Source organism: Helianthus annuus, chromosome 1, assembly GCF_002127325.2.
Source record: "Helianthus annuus cultivar XRQ/B chromosome 1, HanXRQr2.0-SUNRISE, whole genome shotgun sequence".
Lineage (NCBI taxonomy): Eukaryota > Viridiplantae > Streptophyta > Magnoliopsida > Asterales > Asteraceae > Helianthus > Helianthus annuus.
The window spans coordinates 142,922,849-142,945,180 of record NC_035433.2 but is presented as its reverse complement, the minus strand read 5'-3'; the positions used below and the strand labels follow the sequence as shown (position 1 = coordinate 142,945,180).

The 22,332-nt window shown below is 44.3% G+C and overlaps 1 protein-coding gene across 1 annotated transcript; it reads left to right on the top strand.

Moving 5' to 3' along the window:
• Positions 1–660: 660 nt before the first annotated feature.
• On the top strand, positions 661–3,377 carry LOC118479232 (F-box/kelch-repeat protein At3g23880-like). Its single transcript, XM_022130783.2, has 2 exons — positions 661–812; positions 1,558–3,377. Exon 2 carries the CDS (start codon positions 1,732–1,734, stop codon positions 2,905–2,907), a length of 1,176 nt encoding a protein of 391 aa, XP_021986475.1. The 5' UTR covers positions 661–812; positions 1,558–1,731; the 3' UTR covers positions 2,908–3,377.
• Positions 3,378–22,332: the final 18,955 nt, after the last annotated feature.

The window sequence follows — 22,332 nt, the reverse complement described above, 5'->3', positions numbered from 1 at the left end:
ACATAATCTAAATAGATTCTACAAATCCAACAATCTTAACTAAGTAATTATTTATTGTTATATTTTATTTTGTTTCTCTTTTTTTACTCAAGAATACGTATTATTTCCGTAATTCCATTACTTTTTATTGGTTTAAGTTATTGTATAAATGAGTCTTAACATATAAAATACCCTTAACGCAAGAAGTGAAAGAGTTATTTATATTTTTTGAAAATTTTTCTATACTTATTAAGCACGTATTTTAGTGGCTGAATAAAAAAAAAATCGTGATTTTATATTAGTTTTCTCATGATCCTCTCCCATAATTACGCATGAACGTAATCACGCATGTACAAAATCAGAAATCACGCATGGGGTAAAAAACCTAATCACACATGCTATAAAACTAATCACGCATGTTATATTTCACAGTGTACCTTAAGCAAAATTGTACAATACACTTTCACTATATAATAATTTTATAGCAACATGAAAGGGGTGTGAGTAAAATGAACTAAAGATATGACTTTTAAACAAATGAGATATAACATAGTTTGCTAATTGTAGAAGGGTATAATTTATATTTTTTTTTTACAGTTGGTTATTATTATTTTTAAAGATATAATATAATGAGGGCAATCTTGTCATTTTCAATATTTTACATTCAAATTGCTTCAAAAAATAAACCGCCATGATATCAACTGAAGTCCACCGACCGCCTTTGCACCACCGTGTTCCGACGGCCTTCGGCGGCGAACACCCATCGCCGACAGCAGCCTGACGGTCCGACCACCCTGTGTCATCATCTCTGACCTCTCAATTTGGAGAAACTGGTACGCGTTAATTTCTAAGTTCGCTGTTAATTTTGTAATCTGTAAACCCTAAATTATTAGAAAAATTGTAAATACCATCTAGCTGTTAGCTGCTTCGTGCTTGAAGTTATGTATCTATCCCTGATGTTGTATTGTGTTTATCTTTCTGGACTCTTGTGATTGCTCTCTTGGTAAATTTGTTACTATTGAACATTGGTACACCAGGTGTTCGATATAATGCTTCACATAATCGTTACAACATGTACCAGTAGAGCTTAAAATTTCAGACACGGGCACGAAAACACGACACTAAATGACACCGTCTTAACAGATTCGTGTTTGACCCTTAATAGGTTTTGTCTTAATCAGGTCGATACGATAAGACCTGTTAGTTTTCATGTCGTGTTCGTGTTTACCTGTTTCGTGTTCGTGATATGCCAGCCGTAGACTCCACACACCACCCCTCCAGGGCGAATTCTTGTCTTAATAGGCCGTGTTCGTGTCTTAACAAGTCATGCTCGTGTGTTAACAAATCGTATGATACATTTGTAAATTTTTCCGTGTCTTAACTGGCCGAGTTTGTGTAACCTGTTTATTATCGGGTTCGTGTTCTAGTTCGTGTTTCGAAAAACTGACACGATAAGATTTCGTGTCGTGTTCTTGTTTACCTGTTTCGTGTTCGTGTCTTAACAGGTCGTGTCTGACACGATACTCCAGCCCTATGTACTAGTTTTACATATTATTAACGTTGCTCTCACCTTTGCAGGCGAAATAAGTGAGGGGTTTTGTCGAATTTGCTACTTTTATTGGCTGCTGAAATGGTTATTATTTAAAGACCTGTATAAATCGCTTTTTATTAAACGGTTTCGATCATAGTTGATACTTGATACCAGCCTTACCCTCTTCACAAATTCCTAGAAATTCATACCCTGAAATCAAAATGTCCGATCACATACCTTTCGACATTCAAGTGGAAATCATTAAAAGGCTTCCTATAAGATCATTGATTCGGGTCAGATCTGTTTCAAAAGTATGGAAATCTGTGATCGAGTCGTCTGATTTCATTGTTGATTACACTGTCCACAACCATGATCAACCGCAACATTTGCTTATAAGGTACGACAATCTGTACTCTGAGGAAACATATGTTTCGATTGTAGATGATGATACGTTCCCACAAAACAAGGTTTCCATTATTGTTCCTCCGTCTGTTAACCTACTTTGGGATTCATTTGTCGTCGGTGCTTCTCATGGATTGGTATGCTTGTTCGGTTATTATCGAAATCATGATGATGCTGAATATTATTCTGGTACGGCTATGGCTGTTCTTTGGAATCCGTCGATTAGAAAATCAGTTGCTATTGCTGTACCTGATGTAGATTGGCCTGCAGGAACTAATTTTGGTTTTGGGGTTTGTCCTGCAACTAGTGACCCTAAGATTGTAAAGATTACTGATACGCATACGCATAAGAGGATGAAAGGTGTAAGTTGCAGCAGGCATTGGCTGGTTGAGGTTTTTAGTTTGAGCTCAAGGGTTTGGAGAAGTTCAGTTGGTAATCTATCTGATAATTTGTTTGAAATTAAATGGCCTCACTCTCAGGTAATTATAGATGGTTCGGTTTATTGGTTTGGTACTAAAATAAGTACCAGTGATACTAAATTTGAGCTTTTTATTTCATTTGATTTGTCAACTGAAGAATTTAGAGAGATATACCTCCCAAATACGTTAGCATTTCACGATCCGATGTACATGTATTTATTTAAGCTATGTGATTCTCTTATTGTGCTTCAAGAGTGGTCAATGAACGGTATATATAAAGTATGGATGATGGATAATGGTGATTCAAAATCATTTACAAATCTTTGCAACGTTAACATACCGAATTTGTCAAGTTGTCCACTGGAGTTTAGGAGGAATGGTGAACTTATGATGAGATTAACAGATGACAGCGATGCACTTATAGTTTATAACCCCTTCTTAGAACACATGAATGATCTTGGGATTGAAGGCCAGTGTTATTCATCACTCGTGAGCTCGTACACAGAATCTTTAATTTTGCTTGATCAGGCAGATACATTAGTTGATGACGAGGATGATGAAGAGACGATTGTTTGACCTTTCTCTTTGGTGTTTAGTGAACCCAACTCTAGTCCAAACCTCTCAAGGGTCCATTGAGCCACCTAGGATGTTGGGCCCACACACAGGTTTCAGCTTCATTGACCCCATTGCACCTGTCAACATGTCTCATGCTTCAAGTCTAGAATCTTATACACCAAAATTCCGGAAAACAAAACCTGACCCCGCGACAATGAGCAGTTGATTACCACAACTGTGAGAATTACATAACATTTTTGCATTTGTTCTAATTGTAACCGTATAACCGATTTTCTTTCTCCCTTTTGTTACATTTGGGCAGTATTATGTTCAATTGCTTATCTGGTTTTCAAGGTTTTCTACTTAAAATTGTGTCGGTAACTAAAGCGCCCATTCAATATGGAGAAACATGTACTTTAGGAATCCTAGATTTTGGGTTTAATTTGTGGTGAATTGATGACAGTTTATTCTAGTGAATGCATGTTCTGGCGTTGACCCGGTTCATCATATCTTCCAAGTGTACCAATGTAATTCCTTCAACATATCTTGATTTTCTATTTCTAGCAAGTTCCTTCATAGTTCATAGTGGGGGCTAAGGTGAATTGGATTGAAACTCGTTGGGTTGGGCCAAATAAGTGGTGAAACTAACATTGGCAAATGATTTAGCGAAGACTAAAATAGGGATGATAATGGGCCGGGTATGATTAATTCTAAATCCATATCCGGTTTGAAATCTTGTCCCATACCCGGCCCGTTACCCGTTGGGTATTTACCCGACGGGTATCGGGTATACCCTTTTGGGATTTTCATTTATATAATTTTTTGCTTTCCTTTATAATTTTACTAGGTTATAACCCCGTGTGTTACACGAGTTGAATAAATGAATTTTATATACTAAATAATAAAACATTATATCTTTAAAAACCCCATTTATTGCACGGGTTGAATAAATATAATTTTATATATTAAATAATAAAAAGTTATATCTATAAGAATCATATGTATTGTACGGGTTAAATATAAAAAGGTTATATCTATAAGAACCCTATGTATTGTACGTACGGGTTAAATACAAAAAGTTATATCTATAAGAACCATATGTATTGTACGGGTTAAATAAATGTAATTCTATATACCAAATAATAAAAACTTATATTTTAAAACCATTTGTATTACACGAGTTGAATAATATAATTTTATATACCAGATAATAAGAAAATTATATTTAAAAAAACTAATGGATATACTCGGTACGCGATAATATTTAGTAGGAGGGTTATCTATAAACTTTATTCAAACCTACAAATATATACGTAATATATTTTATAATTTACATTTGCATTACCATCGTAAACTGCAAATATGCAAATTTGTTTGTTATAACGGCAACTGTAAACTGCCCATGCATTATTGACTACATTTGTTTTATTATATTACATGATTTTCCATATTATTTTTATTATTTAATGAGTTATATAAATAATATTTACTTTGTATTAGGTTAGCTATAATACATGTCCTAATGTGATGACAAATGTCCCCTAAATGGTTTCTTTTATTATATAGTACTAGCGGTAAGACCCGTGTGCAAACACGGGTGGTTTCTTAGAAAACCATGCAAATATCAAACATATCACCACCGACAGATTCATAAACGATATCAACGCCTTTTGAGAATTTCCTTCTTAAGAACCTGCTCATTTGTTTGAGGTATCTAAAACTCTATTTGACTAAAGTCAACCACTGTTTGTAAAGGGTAACCTCTGTTTCGCCAAATCACTGTTTCTTAAGACTCTGTTTATGACCAAACAGAGGTTTCAAACATATGTTTGTCATACCACTGTTTGAAATCCTAACCTCTGTGTCAAAAAAAGAGATTACAAAAGGAAAAACAAACATCTGATTGACCAAAAGTGAACAGACATTTAACCTTTGTTTTCAAAAACCAAACCTCTGATTAATAAACAGATTTCAGGTTTCAAAAGAGTGTATCATTTGTTTGAGGTATCTAAAACTCTGTTTGACTAAAGTCAACCACTGTTTGTAAAGGGTATCTTTGTTTCGCCAAATCACTGTTCTCAAGACTCTGTTTGTAACCAAACAGAGGTTTCAAACATTTGTTTCTCATACCACTGTTTGAAATCCTAACCTCTGTTTCAAAAACAGAGATTACAAAGAAAGTAATTTACTCTAAGATAAACCTTACATTTTGATGTTTTTTATGTTTATTTTGAAGAAAGGTTTTATTAGTATTTAAGTAACTAAATACTTACAAAGAAAGATGAATTTTGAATTAAATCAATATGAACAATCATAATGAGGTGACAGATTATGTCAAAGCTTGGTAGTATTTAATGGAAAGAAGGTAATGTAATTTTTAAAAATCAACTCTGCAAAAATAAAATAGATACAAAATTATTCAAAAGACAAAATGCCGCTTCGAATGTGACGTTGTTGATAGCTAAGTCCTTTACACAAACGCGAGTTGGATGATGCAAAATCTGTCGGTTTTCCACCATAAGGAGAAGAAAGCTTTGGTGAAAGCCACTTCTTCGCAACCACCCCATTAATTCTTATTTTTGTAAACGACTTGTCTCCTCGTGCCCTTCTCGTTTTATATTGTTCGTTTCGCTTGTGAAAGCTATAGCTTGAAGTTCTTTATCGTTGGACTCTAAGCGTCTCGTTTGGTAATTAGGTTGACTTTCACTTTTCACATTAATAGTTCCAGCATTAGCAGTTGACGGTTGCATTTGTGCTTCAAGTGGCGGTCGATTCATCTGCTGCATAGAACCTTGGTTCATACTGTTGACCGAAGCAGGCTGCCTAGGTGGAAGCTGTTGACCATGATCCGGACCCTGAACCTTACTCTGACCACCGTGAAACAGAAAGTCCAAACTCAAAATGATAAACTTTATTAACGTTCAGGAGTTGTAGTGTGAATCAGTTTACAAAAAGAAAAAAAAAACGACTTTATTAACTTTCAAGGGCTGTGTTGTAAATTTTATAATCAAACATAGCTGATAATTATATAATCAAACATATATATGTTAAAACTATTGCACAACTTTAAAAACTGTTGACTAAGCCAAAATACGCAACTTTTCACTTACCTCCCACACCGTCCGAGCTTTCTACGCATCACTGGCTTCTTGACTAAGACTATTTTCGAATGAAGACGAGTTTTTGTTCCAGCTCCAGTACACACATGATATCGTTAGGCTCGAATCGCTTACAACCTGCAAAAATAAGTTCAATATCAGCATTAATCAGCAGTGAAGGACAACGATTCTGCGGACTGTTTCTTCAACTGATAATAGTGAAGGACATCGATTCTGCGTATGGACTGAACAACAACAACAACAGATCTGCAGTCAACGATTTCTGCAGCGGCTGATTTCAGTGAAGGACAACGATTCTGCGTATGGACTGAACAACAACAACAGATCTGCTTTTGATCAGCGAACAACGTCTGTGATTTACGCTGATTCTACAACGAACATGGACCTCGAACAGATTTTACGACTGATTATAACGACTGATTTGCAACTGCAACAAATAATAACAACGACTAATTTCTGTCATTGAACGAAACTGCAAATGAGTCGAATTCTGCAAGTAAACACCTTTCCGCGATCGGACTGATTTCGCAGCGAGTAAAAACTGATTCTGCATATATGCAAAGTAATAAAACAAACATGACAAATATGACCATTTTGCCCTTGAGAAAAAGGACAAATAGCATGATTTAATTTAAAAATATGAGCTGATTTCACTTTTGGATCAAAATGGCAATAAAACTGAAACCACATGGGCCCAGATACAAAAGGTTTCAAATTTGGACTAAAGTGACAAATGTGACCAAACCTCATGGACCAAAATGGCAGTTTACTCTTTTACTTTTTGTTAAATAGGGTTAGGATATAATAGGAAGTTTATTTGGCTAAGAAGGCTAGGAAGTGATCTTGACCATCCATTTAGTTAATCAAGGGCATGATGGAAATTGAAGAGAAGAAAAGATGCGCGTGAGTTTGTTTAGGGGCATTCTAGTCAATCTAAGGCAATAGTTTCTCTCCCCTCCAATTCCCCCCATTTTGTAAACGTTAATAACTCTTTCATACGGAATTATTTTTTTTTTATAAAAATTGTACCAAAAAACGAGCGTTTTTTATCTTTAAAACGAGTATACTATTGCTATATTTTCGTAATTTTTTTAAAAACCCAGTTGCGTAAAACGCAATGGAAAAAAACCCAGTTGCGTAAAACGCAACAGAAAAAAAAACCTAAAAAATGACATTTTTCTAAAACGCAATACACCAAAAACACAAAGAAAGTGTACTTTCTAAAACGCAATAGCCTAAAACACAAAAGAAAGTGTACTTTCTAAAACGCAATGGACTGAAAACACATAAAAATGTGTTTTTACCTAAAACGCAATGCACCAAAAACACAAAGAAATGTCTTATTCCTAAAACGCAATGGCCAGAAAACACTTAAAATGTCTGTTTTCTAAAACGCAGTGGACTGAAAACACATAAAAATATGTTTTACCTTAAACGCAATGCACAAAAAACACAAAGAAATGTCTTATTTATAAAATGCAATGGCCATAAAACACTTAAAAATGTCTCATTTCTAAAACGCAATGGCCTAAAAAAACAAAAGAAAATGTTCTCTGTAAAACGTAATGGACTTAAAACACCTAAAAATGTGTTTTACCTAAAACGCAATGACTAAAAAAACTTCAAAAATGTGTTTTTCTAAAACGCAATGGCCAGAAAACACATAAAAATGTCTTAGTTCTAAAACGCAATGGCCTAAAAACACCAAACAGAGTGTTCTCTCTAAAACGCATTGAACCAGGACAATAGTTTTGTCTGTGAATTGTCTGAACCAGGAATGCAGTTCTAAATCGCAATGGCATAAAACTTACAGAAAATTTACAGTTTTCCAGAGGCAGTTTTCTAGAAAATTTGTCTGTGAATTGTCTGAACTACGAATGCAGTTTTCCAGAGGCAAATTTACAGAAAATTAAATTTTCTGATGCATTTTTATTACAGCAATTTAATCGAAAAAAAAAATTCCAGCCAGGGGCTCTACTCATTGGACCCTGCTACCAGGGGCTGCCGCCCCCGGACCCCTGCCAAGATCGTAAAACGCAATGACTAAATCAAAAACACAGATCGTAAAAATGAAATTAAAGAATTTCTCACATGGACCGAAGTCGATTTCTTCAGCGATTGATGAAATTTGAATGATACAAACACTTATCAGCGATTGAATCGAACGGATCGAGTGATTATCTTCAAAATCACAGAAAAAACGAGATTTTGTATGAAATTAAACTGGGTTTTCTTCAAAAAAGCTGAAGAACACGTTGATCGGGTGTTTGAATCATTGATTGGTGATGAAAATCACACTATAATGTAGTGATTATTGAGATAGAAAGTGAAGAAATGGTTGAAGATGGTGGGTTTTGAAAATGGTGGGTTTTGAAGTTACTGGAGAGAAGAATGAAGAAGAAAGGATAAGATTGACTAAAATACCCTTACTCTTTATTTTAAATTTTGCCACATGTCCTAATCCTATTGCTTCCTATACTTCCTAGTCAAAATAAACTTCCTATTTGATCCTCACCTGAAGGGGTATGGTCCCAGATCTCGCGTCAGCATCGACCGCGAGTGACCATTACCCTTATCAAAACCCCCATTAGCTAACAACCTACTTATGTCATCGACACAGTGGGTGAATCCAATCTGTCCAGTGATGTAGGACTTACCTGGAATATTAGAACGGTAGAGTGATGCGGCATAGCATCACATCTGGTGTATGAAAACGAAAGTATTCACAGCGATGCGGCCTCGCACCGCGTCCAGTGAACACTTCTATCAATACAAGGAAGCTGGATAATAGCAACAGTCACCACAGGCGACGATGCGGCTAGCACCGCATCTCGCGTATTTCTTGATCACAAGCAAGAGACGCGATAACATCAGATGTTACCGCAGGCAGCGATGCGGCTCGCACCGCATCCTATACGCCCAACAAGTGGGACTGACACACCAGTGCAAGTAGCGCCAATGACAGTCATCTGTCAGGGCTACGTAAGCAACAGACTGACGTGGCGTAACCTCCACACCCGACAAGCCTGACACACCTGCAAAGGTGCAGCACGTCGTCAGTCTGTCCTCATCCTCCTCCTTCACTCCTCGGCTATAAATACAAACCCCAAACCAGGTTTGAGGTATCTCTTCACAACTCTCTCACTACTACTACTACTATCATACTTTGCTTCCCAAGCAGATTACTGATTCTCACGCCGGAGAGTGGTAACAAGGAGCACCCCCCACCCCATCCTCCTTGTTACGAGTCACGGTTTGTTCCCTTGTGCAGGAGATCAACCCACCGGTGATCCAGTCAACGATCCTCGGGAGGAAGGGATTAACCCTTCTTGACGAGATCAGTGAGTTAACCCTGCCCAGTTAACCATTGTTTCATCATTGGCGCCCACCGCTACTTTTAGCACTTTTTCAGCTATCCTTTTCCCTCTCTCAAGATCATGAATGATCATCAAAACAACACTTGGGATAACCAAAATCCCACAAACATAGGTCCGGTAGGGGTCAATCCCTCAACCTCGCAACCCGGACACATCGGCACGTCAACGCAAAGGGGCCCATCCCTTACGTTTGGACATGACTTATCACAGTACGCATCTGTGATCCCACCAGGCATGGACCTTCATGCCTGGTATGACCAGCAGGCAGCCCTCCTGACTGCAACATACAACCGCGCTTGTGCGGAAGCGCAAATACAAGCTGGGCCTACCCCAGCACCGCACACCCCTGCTGACCGTATTCTACAATACGAAGGCAGGGTACATTCATGTCCAGCTTCGAGAAGCAGACGTGAAGACCGGGATCATCTTACTGTTCGATCCACACAATCAACGAGGACGATTCCTTGTATGGGTCCCACACCAGGGGACCGGTGCATACCCGCCTAGGTCCTCACGTTGAGGACAGACGACGGTCCGCATCCCGACATGGCTTTGGAATTCAGAGCCGGTTGGGCCCGCAACCGTATACCGAAGGGTATGGTCGTATCGACCCAGACGACCATACATATATAGGGGATTCGCATGACACCAACAGCAGACCGGGAGGACGCAACTACGTCCCTCCCACTCATCCCCGCAACACATACCTCAGGGCCTCAAAACGCCCTGAGAACCAGCCATACAGGCCAAAAACTACGGCTGAAAATTCCAAATTCGCCCCGCGAATTGCTCACGCCCATGTTACCACAACAAAATTCCCATTCAATGTCGGGAAATACAACGGTTCGTCCGACCCGGACGACCACATAAACGTTTTCATGGGCGCAGGGTGCAACGGCCTGTGGGACGAACCCACCTGGTGCAACTTTTTCCCCCAGACCCTCACGGGCCTGGCCAGGGCATGGTTTGATTCTTTGCCAGTGGGATCACTGGCCTCATTCGAAGACTTGCACGCAAAGTTCCTCGCTTATTTCAGCCAGCAACGACGTCACGTACGTGACTCGTTGGACGTCATGAACATCTGGCGAAGGGACGACGAATCTTTAGAAGCATTCGTCGTCCGGTATAATAAAGAGTGCCTAGAGATAGGTGACGTGCAAGACCAAATGGCACGGAACCTTTTCATCAAGGCCGTCAGGGACAGGCAGATGGTTATGACCATCTCCGGCAAGGAGGGCTTGCCTAAAAAATGGGAAGATGTCATGGCCGCGGTCAAGACATACGCCCAGACACAGCGGTCTCTCGAACCGCATGTGGCAAAAGCACAGCCCCAAGCCGAAACCTCCCACCAAGGGTCCAAGCGTAACAATAAACGCAACCGAGACGTTGGAAATCGCGATATTTCCAAACCATACTTCCCGCGGACCAACCCGTTTGACCCAAGGAACTACAATCCCCAACGGGACAACCGGGCCACAAAGAAAGATTCTCGGGACCGCAACTGGACCGAGATCACTGTGTCGCCAAGCGAAGTCCTTCTCACGGACGCACAGCTCTTGCGACCGGCCCAACCGATGAAGTCCAAGAAAAATCAGGATCTCACACTCTATTGTGAGTATCACAAGGACTCGGGCCACACCACCAACAACTGCATCAGTCTCCGGCTGGAGATTGAGCGAGCCTTAAAAGAGGGGAAACTGCAACATCTTTTGTCAGGTGGACAAAACCCACCAAGCGCATCACCCCTCATGGCGAAGGCACCTCCTCCGGGAAGAAGACCATGTGCGTGGCCTCCACGCACATGATTAACGGAGGTAAAGGTAGGCCGCACAAAGTGGCGACAGGCGCGCCGTCGTAATTACAGGCCAACTGGCACATTACTGCACCGAGCGTCTATTCATCGACCCGGGCAGTACTTCTGATATAATCTATGAACAATGCTTCAACCAGTTCGACCAGGAGGAAAAAGATCGGTTGCAAGCAGTAGATTACCCGTTGGCCGGGTTCGCAGGGGAAACTGTCTTTCCCCTGGGACAGATTACTTTTCCTGTGCGTCTTACCAGCGGAAGGCACACAAGAACAGAAGAGGTAAACTTTATGGTTTTACCTCACACCTCCAGATATGGCGTACTCCTTAGGAGGGAATCCCAAGGCGATTTCAATATGATTACGTCCGTCCCCCATTCTGCTGTCGGTTTCCCAACCGAATCAGGGGTCGCGATAATCTACGCGCGAAGAGACGTCATGATGTCAGACGAAATACGTCCGACCAAGGTCGTAAGGCCCACTCCCAACAACCAACCAGAAAAATGGGTTCTCAACGCGAGATACCCAGAACAAAAGATTACATTGGGTCACGCCTTGTCCCCGGCATAGCATCACATCTGGTGTATGAAAACCAAAGTATTCACAGCGATGCAGCCTCGCACCGCGTCCAGTGAACACTTCTATCAATACAAGGAAGCTGGATAATAGCAACAGTCACCACAGGCGACGATGCGGCTAGCACCGCATCTCGCGTATTTCTTGATCACAAGCAAGAGACGCGATAACATCAGATGTTACCGCAGGCAGCGATGCGGCTCGCACCGCATCCTATACGCCCAACAAGTGGGACTGACACACCAGTGCAAGTAGCGCCAATGACAGTCATCTGTCAGGGCTACGTAAGCAACAGACTGACGTGGCGTAACCTCCACACCCGACAAGCCTGACACACCTGCAAAGGTGCAGCACGTCGTCAGTCTGTCCTCATCCTCCTCCTTCACTCCTCGGCTATAAATACAAACCCCAAACCAGGTTTGAGGTATCTCTTCACAACTCTCTCACTACTACTACTACTATCATACTTTGCTTCCCAAGCATATTACTGATTCTCACGCCGGAGAGTGGTAACAAGGAGCACCCCCCACCCCATCCTCCTTGTTACGAGTCACGGTTTGTTCCCTTGTGCAGGAGATCAACCCACCGGTGATCCAGTCAACGATCCTCGGGAGGAAGGGATTAACCCTTCTTGACGAGATCAGTGAGTTAACCCTGCCCAGTTAACCATTGTTTCATCATTGGCGCCCACCGCTACTTTTAGCACTTTTTCAGCTATCCTTTTCCCTCTCTCAAGATCATGAATGATCATCAAAACAACACTTGGGATAACCAAAATCCCACAAACATAGGTCCGGTAGGGGTCAATCCCTCAACCTCGCAACCCGGAAACATCGGCACGTCAACGCAAAGGGGCCCATCCCTTACGTTTGGACATGACTTATCACAGTACGCATCTGTGATCCCACCAGGCATGGACCTTCATGCCTGGTATGACCAGCAGGCAGCCCTCCTGACTGCAACATACAACCGCGCTTGTGCGGAAGCGCAAATACAAGCTGGGCCTACCCCAGCACCGCACACCCCTGCTGACCGTATTCTACAATACGAAGGCAGGGTACATTCATGTCCAGCTTCGAGAAGCAGACGTGAAGACCGGGATCATCTTACTGTTCGATCCACACAATCAACGAGGACGATTCCTTGTATGGGTCCCACACCAGGGGACCGGTGCATACCCGCCTAGGTCCTCACGTTGAGGACAGACGACGGTCCGCATCCCGACATGGCTTTGGAATTCAGAGCCGGTTGGGCCCGCAACCGTATACCGAAGGGTATGGTCGTATCGACCCAGACGACCATACATATATAGGGGATTCGCATGACACCAACAGCAGACCGGGAGGACGCAACTACGTCCCTCCCACTCATCCCCGCAACACATACCTCAGGGCCTCAAAACGCCCTGAGAACCAGCCATACAGGCCAAAAACTACGGCTGAAAATTCCAAATTCGCCCCGCGAATTGCTCACGCCCATGTTACCACAACAAAATTCCCATTCAATGTCGGGAAATACAACGGTTCGTCCGACCCGGACGACCACATAAACGTTTTCATGGGCGCAGGGTGCAACGGCCTGTGGGACGAACCCACCTGGTGCAACTTTTTCCCCCAGACCCTCACGGGACTGGCCAGGGCATGGTTTGATTCTTTGCCAGTGGGATCACTGGCCTCATTCGAAGACTTGCACGCAAAGTTCCTCGCTTATTTCAGCCAGCAACGACGTCACGTACGTGACTCGTTGGACGTCATGAACATCTGGCGAAGGGACGACGAATCTTTAGAAGCATTCGTCGTCCGGTATAATAAAGAGTGCCTAGAGATAGGTGACGTGCAAGACCAAATGGCACGGAACCTTTTCATCAAGGCCGTCAGGGACAGGCAGATGGTTATGACCATCTCCGGCAAGGAGGGCTTGCCTAAAAAATGGGAAGATGTCATGGCCGCGGTCAAGACATACGCCCAGACACAGCGGTCTCTCGAACCGCATGTGGCAAAAGCACAGCCCCAAGCCGAAACCTCCCACCAAGGGTCCAAGCGTAACAATAAACGCAACCGAGACGTTGGAAATCGCGATATTTCCAAACCATACTTCCCGCGGACCAACCCGTTTGACCCAAGGAACTACAATCCCCAACGGGACAACCGGGCCACAAAGAAAGATTCTCGGGACCGCAACTGGACCGAGATCACTGTGTCGCCAAGCGAAGTCCTTCTCACGGACGCACAGCTCTTGCGACCGGCCCAACCGATGAAGTCCAAGAAAAATCAGGATCTCACACTCTATTGTGAGTATCACAAGGACTCGGGCCACACCACCAACAACTGCATCAGTCTCCGGCTGGAGATTGAGCGAGCCTTAAAAGAGGGGAAACTGCAACATCTTTTGTCGGGTGGACAAAACCCACCAAGCGCATCACCCCTCATGGCGAAGGCACCTCCTCCGGGAAGAAGACCATGTGCGTGGCCTCCACGCACATGATTAACGGAGGTAAAGGTAGGCCGCACAAAGTGGCGAGAAGGCCGGACAATGATTGGAAAGACGAGCAAGTCGTCTTTCCAAAAGTCCGAGGCGGACCGCGCGACAGACGCGCCGTCGTAATTACAGGCCAACTGGCACATTACTGCACCGAGCGTCTATTAATCGACCCGGGCAGTACTTCTGATATAATCTACGAACAATGCTTCAACCAGTTCGACCAGGAGGAAAAAGATCGGTTGTAAGCAGTAGATTACCCGTTGGCCGGGTTCGCAGGGGAAACTGTTTTTCCCCTGGGACAGATTACTTTTCCTGTGCGTCTTACCAGCGGAAGGCACACAAGAACAGAAGAGGTAAACTTTATGGTTTTACCTCACACCTCCAGATATGGCGTACTCCTTAGGAGGGAATCCCAAGGCGATTTCAATATGATTACGTCCGTCCCCCATTCTGCTGTCGGTTTCCCAACCGAATCAGGGGTCGCGATAATCTACGCGCGAAGAGACGTCATGATGTCAGACGAAATACGTCCGACCAAGGTCGTAAGGCCCACTCCCAACAACCAACCAGAAAAATGGGTTCTCAACGCGAGATACCCAGAACAAAAGATTACATTGGGTCACGCCTTGTCCCCGACCACCAAAGCGCACCTGAAGCAACTTCTCTTCAGGAACCAAGACATTTTCGCATGGACACCCGCAGACATGACAGGGGTCCCACGTGATATCGCGCAACATCACTTGAATACCTTACCAGGTATCAAGCCGGTGATCCAAGGCCAACACCACCTTGGATCCGCTAAAAACCAGGCGATGCAAGAGCAGGTCGAAGAACTGCTCTCCGCAGGCATCCTGCGGGAAGTTAAATACCAGACTTGGTTATCCAACCCGGTCATGGTAGAGAAACCATCCGGGGGCTGGCGCATGTGCGTCGATTACAAGGACCTCAACAAAGCCTGCCCCAAGGATTGTTACGCACTTCCGGAAATCGACGAAAAGGTCGATAATCTCGCACCATTCAGATGGAAGTGTTTCCTCGATTGCTACAAAGGTTACCATCAGGTACAAATGGCAATCGAGGATGAAGACAAAACGGCATTCCGCACTCCTACCAGGAATTACTGTTATACAAAAATGTCGTTTGGGTTGCGCAACGCGGGCGCAACCTACCAAAAACTGATGAACGACACTTTCCACGGGCAAATAAGCAAAAGTGTCGAAATCTACATGGACGACCTAGTCGTCATGAGCATGGAGGAAGATACCATGCTCACAGACATCGAAAGAACATTCCAGACTCTGCGAAGCGTTAACATAAAGCTCAATCCAGGGAAATGCTCGTTTGGAATGGAAGAAGGCAAATTCCTTGGGTTCATCGTGACTAAGGATGGATTCAAGGTAAACCCGGAGAAAGTTCAGGCGATCGAGCGCATGCCATCGCCTTCAACGATGAAAGACATGCAACGGCTGGCAGGCAGGCTAGCCGCACTAAATAGATTCTTAGCCAACCATGCAGCTAAGTCCTATCCCTTCATCAAGACCCTGCGGAACTGTTTAAAGAAAGAACAATTCCAGTGGACCGCAGAGGCGGAAAATGCTTTCCGGGAAATGAAGGAGTGTTTGATACAACTCCCAACTCTGACCGCACCACGCAAGGATGAGCCACTCATATTATACCTATCTGCCGCGGACAACGCGGTAGGTGCGGTATTGATAGTGGAGTGGGAGGGGGTTCAAACACCCATCTATTACATCAGCAAGATGCTCAACGACCCAGAAACAAGGTACTCAATAATGGAAAAGTTGGTATTAGCACTAGTGCACGCATCAAGACGGTTGCGACGCTACTTCGCGAACCATGTCATCACGGTGCTAACCAATTACAGGATCGGCCCGATCCTATCCAAACCTGACATCTCTGGAGATTAGCAAAATGGGCAATAGAGCTGGGCGCGCACACGCTGAACTATAAACCGCGCCCCGCGATTAAAGGCCAAATCTTAGCTGATTTCGCCGCCGAAGTACCGATGAATCGCATCCAAGAATGCGAAGAAGCACAAAACCCTGCACCAACACCATCTTCCTCAGAAATATGGGCACTATTTACCGATGGGGCCTCCAACGAAGAAGGTGCGGGCGCAGGTCTGCGACTCGTCAGCCCTGATGGCCAAGAACTTACATATGCAATCCGCCTCGATTTCAAAAGCACAAATAACGAGGCCGAATATGAAGCCTTACTGGCAGGACTACGTTTAGCAGTCAAACTCGGCGTGCAACATCTGGAAGCACACGTCGACTCTTTGTTAGTTGCAGGACAGATACGTGGCGACTATGCCGCAAAGGGGGATATCATGATCTTCTACCTCGAGCAAGCCCTGCAACTAACATCAAAGTTCACTTCGTTTAATATCCGACATATTAACATGAGTGAAAACAAATCCGCAGATGCACTCTCCAAACTTGCATCCACCAGCTTCCAACACCTGGCAAAGGAAATACGTATTGAAATTCTACAAAATCCTTCAGTACCCCTGCGTCAGGTCAACGTCATCCAATACGGGACAACATCGTGGATGACACCAATTATTGCATATTTGCAATCAGGTGTGACTCCCGAAAGCAAGTTCGAGGCACGCAAGCTACAATACAAAGCATGCCATTATCAAATGGGAGACAGTATCTTATACCGCAAATCATACCTAGGGCCACTCCTACGATGCGTCAACCCCCAGGATGCCACATACCTCATTAGAGAGATACACGAGGGTATGTGCGGCATACACGCCGGACCACGCATGGTAGTGGCCAAAATCATGAATGCTGGGTATTACTGGCCCGGCATGCACCTGGACGCCGTCAAAGAATTGCGCAAATGTGTCAACTGTCAACGACATGCTCCAAAAACTTTGCGTCCCAAGAACAACCTGGTCCCAGTCACCACCGCATGGCCCTTTCAAAAATGGGCAATCGACGTGGTGGGACCTTTCCCTGACGCACCAGGTGCGGTCAAATTTATCATAGTAGCGGTTGATTACTTCACAAAATGGGTAGAGGCAAAACCGCTCGCCTCGACCACTGCTATGATAACAAGAAAATTCATATGGGAACACATCATCTGCCGTTTCGGTCTACCAATGTGCATCGTCACCGATAACGGCACCAACTTTGCTGCCGACGAATTCCAAAAATGGCTAGAAGAACTGCATATTGAGCACATATTCTCATCAGTGGCACACCCACAAGGGAATGGCCAAGTCGAGAGTATCAATAAAAGTCTAGTGGAAGGCATCAAAGCACGGTTGGGAACAGCCAGACGTGGTTGGGTCGATGAACTCCCAAGTATCCTATGGGCTCACCGTACGAGCCCAAAAACGAGCAATGGGGAAACACCCTTCAGCCTAGTCTATGGTTCAGAAGCGGTGATCCCCGCGGAAGTAGGCATCCCTTCTCCCAGAATGTTGGCTATTGAAAAAATAGACAACAGTATGGAACGCAGGATTGACTTAGACCTCTTGGAAGAGAGGCGCGGAAATGCTGCCATAAATGAGGCTAAGTACAAATCCAAACTGGAAAAGTACTACAACTCACGTGTCCGCGTTTGTACTTTCAACCCGGGAGACTACGTCCTCCGTGACAATGAAGCATCTAATGCTGAACGCCCAGGAAAACTTGCCCCCAAGTGGGAAGGACCCTACCTCATCAATGAGGTCTTGGGAAAAGGCGCGTACAAATTGCAAACGTTAGAAGGCGAACCTATCGCACGTACATGGAATGCACAACAGCTTCGATGTTGTTACATGTAAGCCATGTTTTTACATTTTCATGTAACCTATCGGGCCGCAGGCCATTTGCAATTAAATAAACGAGCAATTCAATGCAATATTGTTTGTTACTACTATTACAAATGCGTGTTCCACTTTACGGTATCCGCAAAAACAGATTGGCAAAATCTTCATTCGCGATACCCACACAAAGTGCCAACCACACACAAATATTGTAATAGGCCAGCAAAAGGCAGAATATTAAGTATCTATCCGGCCGGATAGACAAGTTCTTACAAATCTTACACAATTCCTAAACCCTAAAAAAGTAAACAATGGAATTGACGCGTACTCATACGACAAAGGTATGGAGTATAGTTGACCCCATTCACAAATGGGTAAAGTCCCGGATATACAAGTTTTTACAAAACTTACTCAGTTCTGAAACCCTAACGGGGTAAATAACGGAATTGACGCGTACTCATACGACAAAGGTATGGAGTATACTTGACCCCATTTACAATGGGTAGAGTCCCGCATATACACGTTCAAACATGTAAGAAATTAAAAAACTTGTACACATTGAACAGCAAACTTTATATTCAAAAAATTCAAGCACCCACGCAATGCTTAATGGATTTACATAAAGTTTCCAACATTTACAAAAGAAAAACAAAAAAGGGGGCACACTAGCCAACCTAAACCCTATTTTGTACCACTGGTACCCGCGCCATCTTGGCCGCCACCAGCGGGATTTTCCTCTTCTGCATCGGCATATAGCATCCGCAATCGGTCAACGTAATCCGCAGCCTCTAAACATTCGTCCAACTTCTCCACGCAAGAGAGGGACATATCATAAAAGGAGGCAACAGCCGCGTTAAGGCGCCCTTCGGTATCCACGTCGCGAAACCCGGATCGCTCTTCAGTATGACCGCCTTCAGACATGACGTTTATATGACCGACACATCGACTGTAACCAGCTTTAAAACCGGCATCGCGGGCACGTTCCTTGACCAAGTCCAAACCAGTTGCGGTTTCAGGAGCATCCATGATGGCCTGAACAATCTGCAACAAAAGGATAATAAGGTCATCATATGGTCAACCTTTGATAGATATAAAGTCACAAAATACTTACATGTGCAATGCCTTGACTCCGCATCCACTCACGATCAGCCTCCAGTTGTTGGAGTGAAGAAGTCAGAGCATCTCTGACCTCAACGGCAGCATCAGCCCGCTCTTCCGCTGCAGTCATGCGGGCTGTGAGGTCTGTAACCGCGACCTCCCGGGTCTGAACTTCACCCTTTCAAAGAGCAAAAGACAGTTTACTCAAAATCAGTAAACATTCTCAAAAGGCGGAAAGAAAAATACAAACAGAAATAACGAATCATACCTGAAGGCTGGCAACAACTTGATCCAAACGGGTGCGCTCAGCATTCGCCACCTCAAGAGCCTTAGAAGAGCGACTCTCACTCTCTTTGGCCTCCTCAAGGGCCTTTGCAACACGAGCCCCCGCTTCCTTGGCCTCTTCAAACGCCTTTACAGCCCGGGCCTCCACCTGCTGCGCTTTAACCGCAACCGCCTCAGCTGCAGCTTTCTCTTTGACCAAAGTAGCGTTCGCTGCCTTGGCATTCGTCAACTCCTGACGAGCACGAAACAGATTCTCATTCTGCTTAGCCCAAGATTCATTCCACTTCTTGCGCTCATTGGAAAACTTTTCGTTCCAACTCTTGCGTTCATCAGAAAGTAACTTGGCAAGAGTACGAACCTGTTTCAGCTCAGCAGTTGCAGCCCACGCTGCAGGCTGTTTCTGCTTATCAAAAGCAGCTCTATCTCTTTCAAGTTGCTCCGCACCCGCGCGATCAGCATTCACCAACTCTTCTGCTTCGGCCCGCAAACGAGCAGCTTCTTCTTCCCTGCGACCTAGCACCTTATAATCTTCCAAAATGGCATTCGCCACAATGGAACTTCCTACTAGCATCGTAGAAAGTTGGTTGATGCGCAACTCACGGGGTGCAGCACGGGCACGTTCAGTTTCAAATGGGGTGCCCAGACCACCCAGAATCTCCCTGCACGCGGAAGGATCGTTCGAAATATCATCCCCCTGCATAACAGTCCAGGGGGGTCGATGATTAGCTGTACTTCGATCCTGTGTGTAGGTGCGGTAATAATACTCCAATTCAGACTCCCCAAAGGCTGAATTGGAGGCCCATCATAACCCGCACCACCGGCAGACGAACCGGTAACCTTCTCACAAGCAGAAGATTTCTGCGGCTCAGCATCAGTTTGCCGCGGCTCAGCATCCGACTTCTGTTTCCCAGTATCTGAAAACCTCAAGTCCAACCCATCGCCATCAGTTGGGCTGATCAGGTTATTGGAGGAATCCACAGTATCAAAAATCTGGGCAGCAGTCTTCTCCACCGTTTCCTCCACCTGTACGGGGGGATCAGGAACCACCTTGACAGAAGGTGCCGCAGGCTCCTTTGGTACCCCCGCACCCGCAGCTGTGGTATGCGAGGGAGAAAAGGAGCATCAAAGAGAGAATATCCTGCATCTTCGGGTTCTGCAATATAAACAAAGCAATAACTATAAATAAACAAGTTTTGCTTACAAAACACTTGCAACAGTTATATACTTACCAGCAGCAACCGTAGGTTTCTTTTGCGCCGGAGCAGTCCTTTTAGACTGCAGCTTCCGACGCTTCAATTCACCACCACCAGCAGCCTTTTGCTCTGGTTCTCTCTTCTTCCCAACAACGGGGGAGCCCGCAGCGGTTCCACTCGCAGCCGCACTACCTAGAACACGCAAACCCTCAAGGGTATCAGATACTACCACGTAATCGGTATATCTGCCATAACAAGATCGATAGGTACCTGCGGCCTGAGACACCGGAGGAGGGACAACTGAGCCCTCAGCTTTCTCCTTACCACGACCCCGCGCGGTTTTCTTTACCTGCTTCTTCTCCACATGCTTCTTGGGGATGCGCTTTTCAAACTTCCCCAAGTCCGCAAGGATAGCTGCATGGGAGAAATCAAGCGAACAAATTACGAGGGTAAACTTGGAAATCAAGTACAACGTGGAAAATACCTTTTTCGCCTTCTGGCACGGGTGCCTGCAACACATCACGTTTGGGTACGCGGAAGTTGCCAACAATTTCCAGATTGAAACCTTCCCGTAGCTCAACCGGAATCAACTCAACTTTGCCCTTGAAATCGGGCTCAAACATCCTCCACAAGCCAACCGCATCCGCTGATACAACACATGCATGCATATTACTACAAGGATAATGAAGCAAGGAAAACAATAAAGAGTAACAGGCTTACCACCACTCTTTTCCCGCACAACGGGCCTTGCCTTCCTGCCCGGCCTAGTAAGCATCATCCGCAACACCCACAGCTGGTTGTTGTTTAACTTTTTGAGTTCAATAGGCCGTAGCCTAGAGAACCAATCCACAGTCTTCGCAGTGGCAACAGGAATATCTTCATCAGTGACACCAATATTGACATCCCGGAAAGTCATATTGGCATATACCGCACAGGCTTTAACATAGAAGAATTTCTTCTTCCAGCCGGTCACACCCTTAGGGAGTGTCATTAACTTCAAACTCCCATGACGTTGAGTAAAAGAGAAAAAACCGGTGTTTACCGTCAACTGGTAAAACCGCCGGAAATTCTCAACAGTAATGGGCAGCCCATGAGCACGAAAGGTATACTCAAAGTTCCTAATTCGGAACATCCAAAATGGACTAAGTTGGGAGATATGGAGATGATAGTACTCCAACACCTCCGCAACAAACACCGCCACCGGCAACCGAAGGTTGCCTTCGGTGAAAAAATCTGCCCACATTGTAATATAACCGGCCGGAGCATCGGCACCGGTGTCCCCCTCTTGTGGGTAAGTAGCCTTCCATTCGTCGGCCATATGAATAGTGGTCATCAGGTTTTTAAAACCATTCTTTGACCACTTCAACACCGGTAACCCATCACCGGCAGCATCAACGTCATCATCTTCGTCTTCATCAGCCGCCACTACCGGCTGTTCAGGGTTCTCACCCTCCACGTTGTGTGGATTCTATGGTTCAGCCATCACAAATACAGAAAATGAGTTCGAAAAACTCAAATCAACCTCACCGGAAGTTCAAGAAATATCGTCGGAGAAGACAAAGAGAATGTTTCTCTCACCGGCAAATTTTTGAAATTTCGAACAAGTGAGGGGAAACTACGAACGGTTTCCCCTTATATACCCATCGCAATTAATGCGGAGGGAGAAACTGAATCATCACGTTCAAAAAGAGCGAATTACGCGACACCACATGTCAGGCGCCGTTTCC

Excerpts from the sequence above, each read along its gene's own strand:
- LOC118479232 (XM_022130783.2), top strand. The coding sequence starts at position 1,732 with ATGTCCGATCACATACCTTTCGACATTCAAGTGGAAATCATTAAAAGG.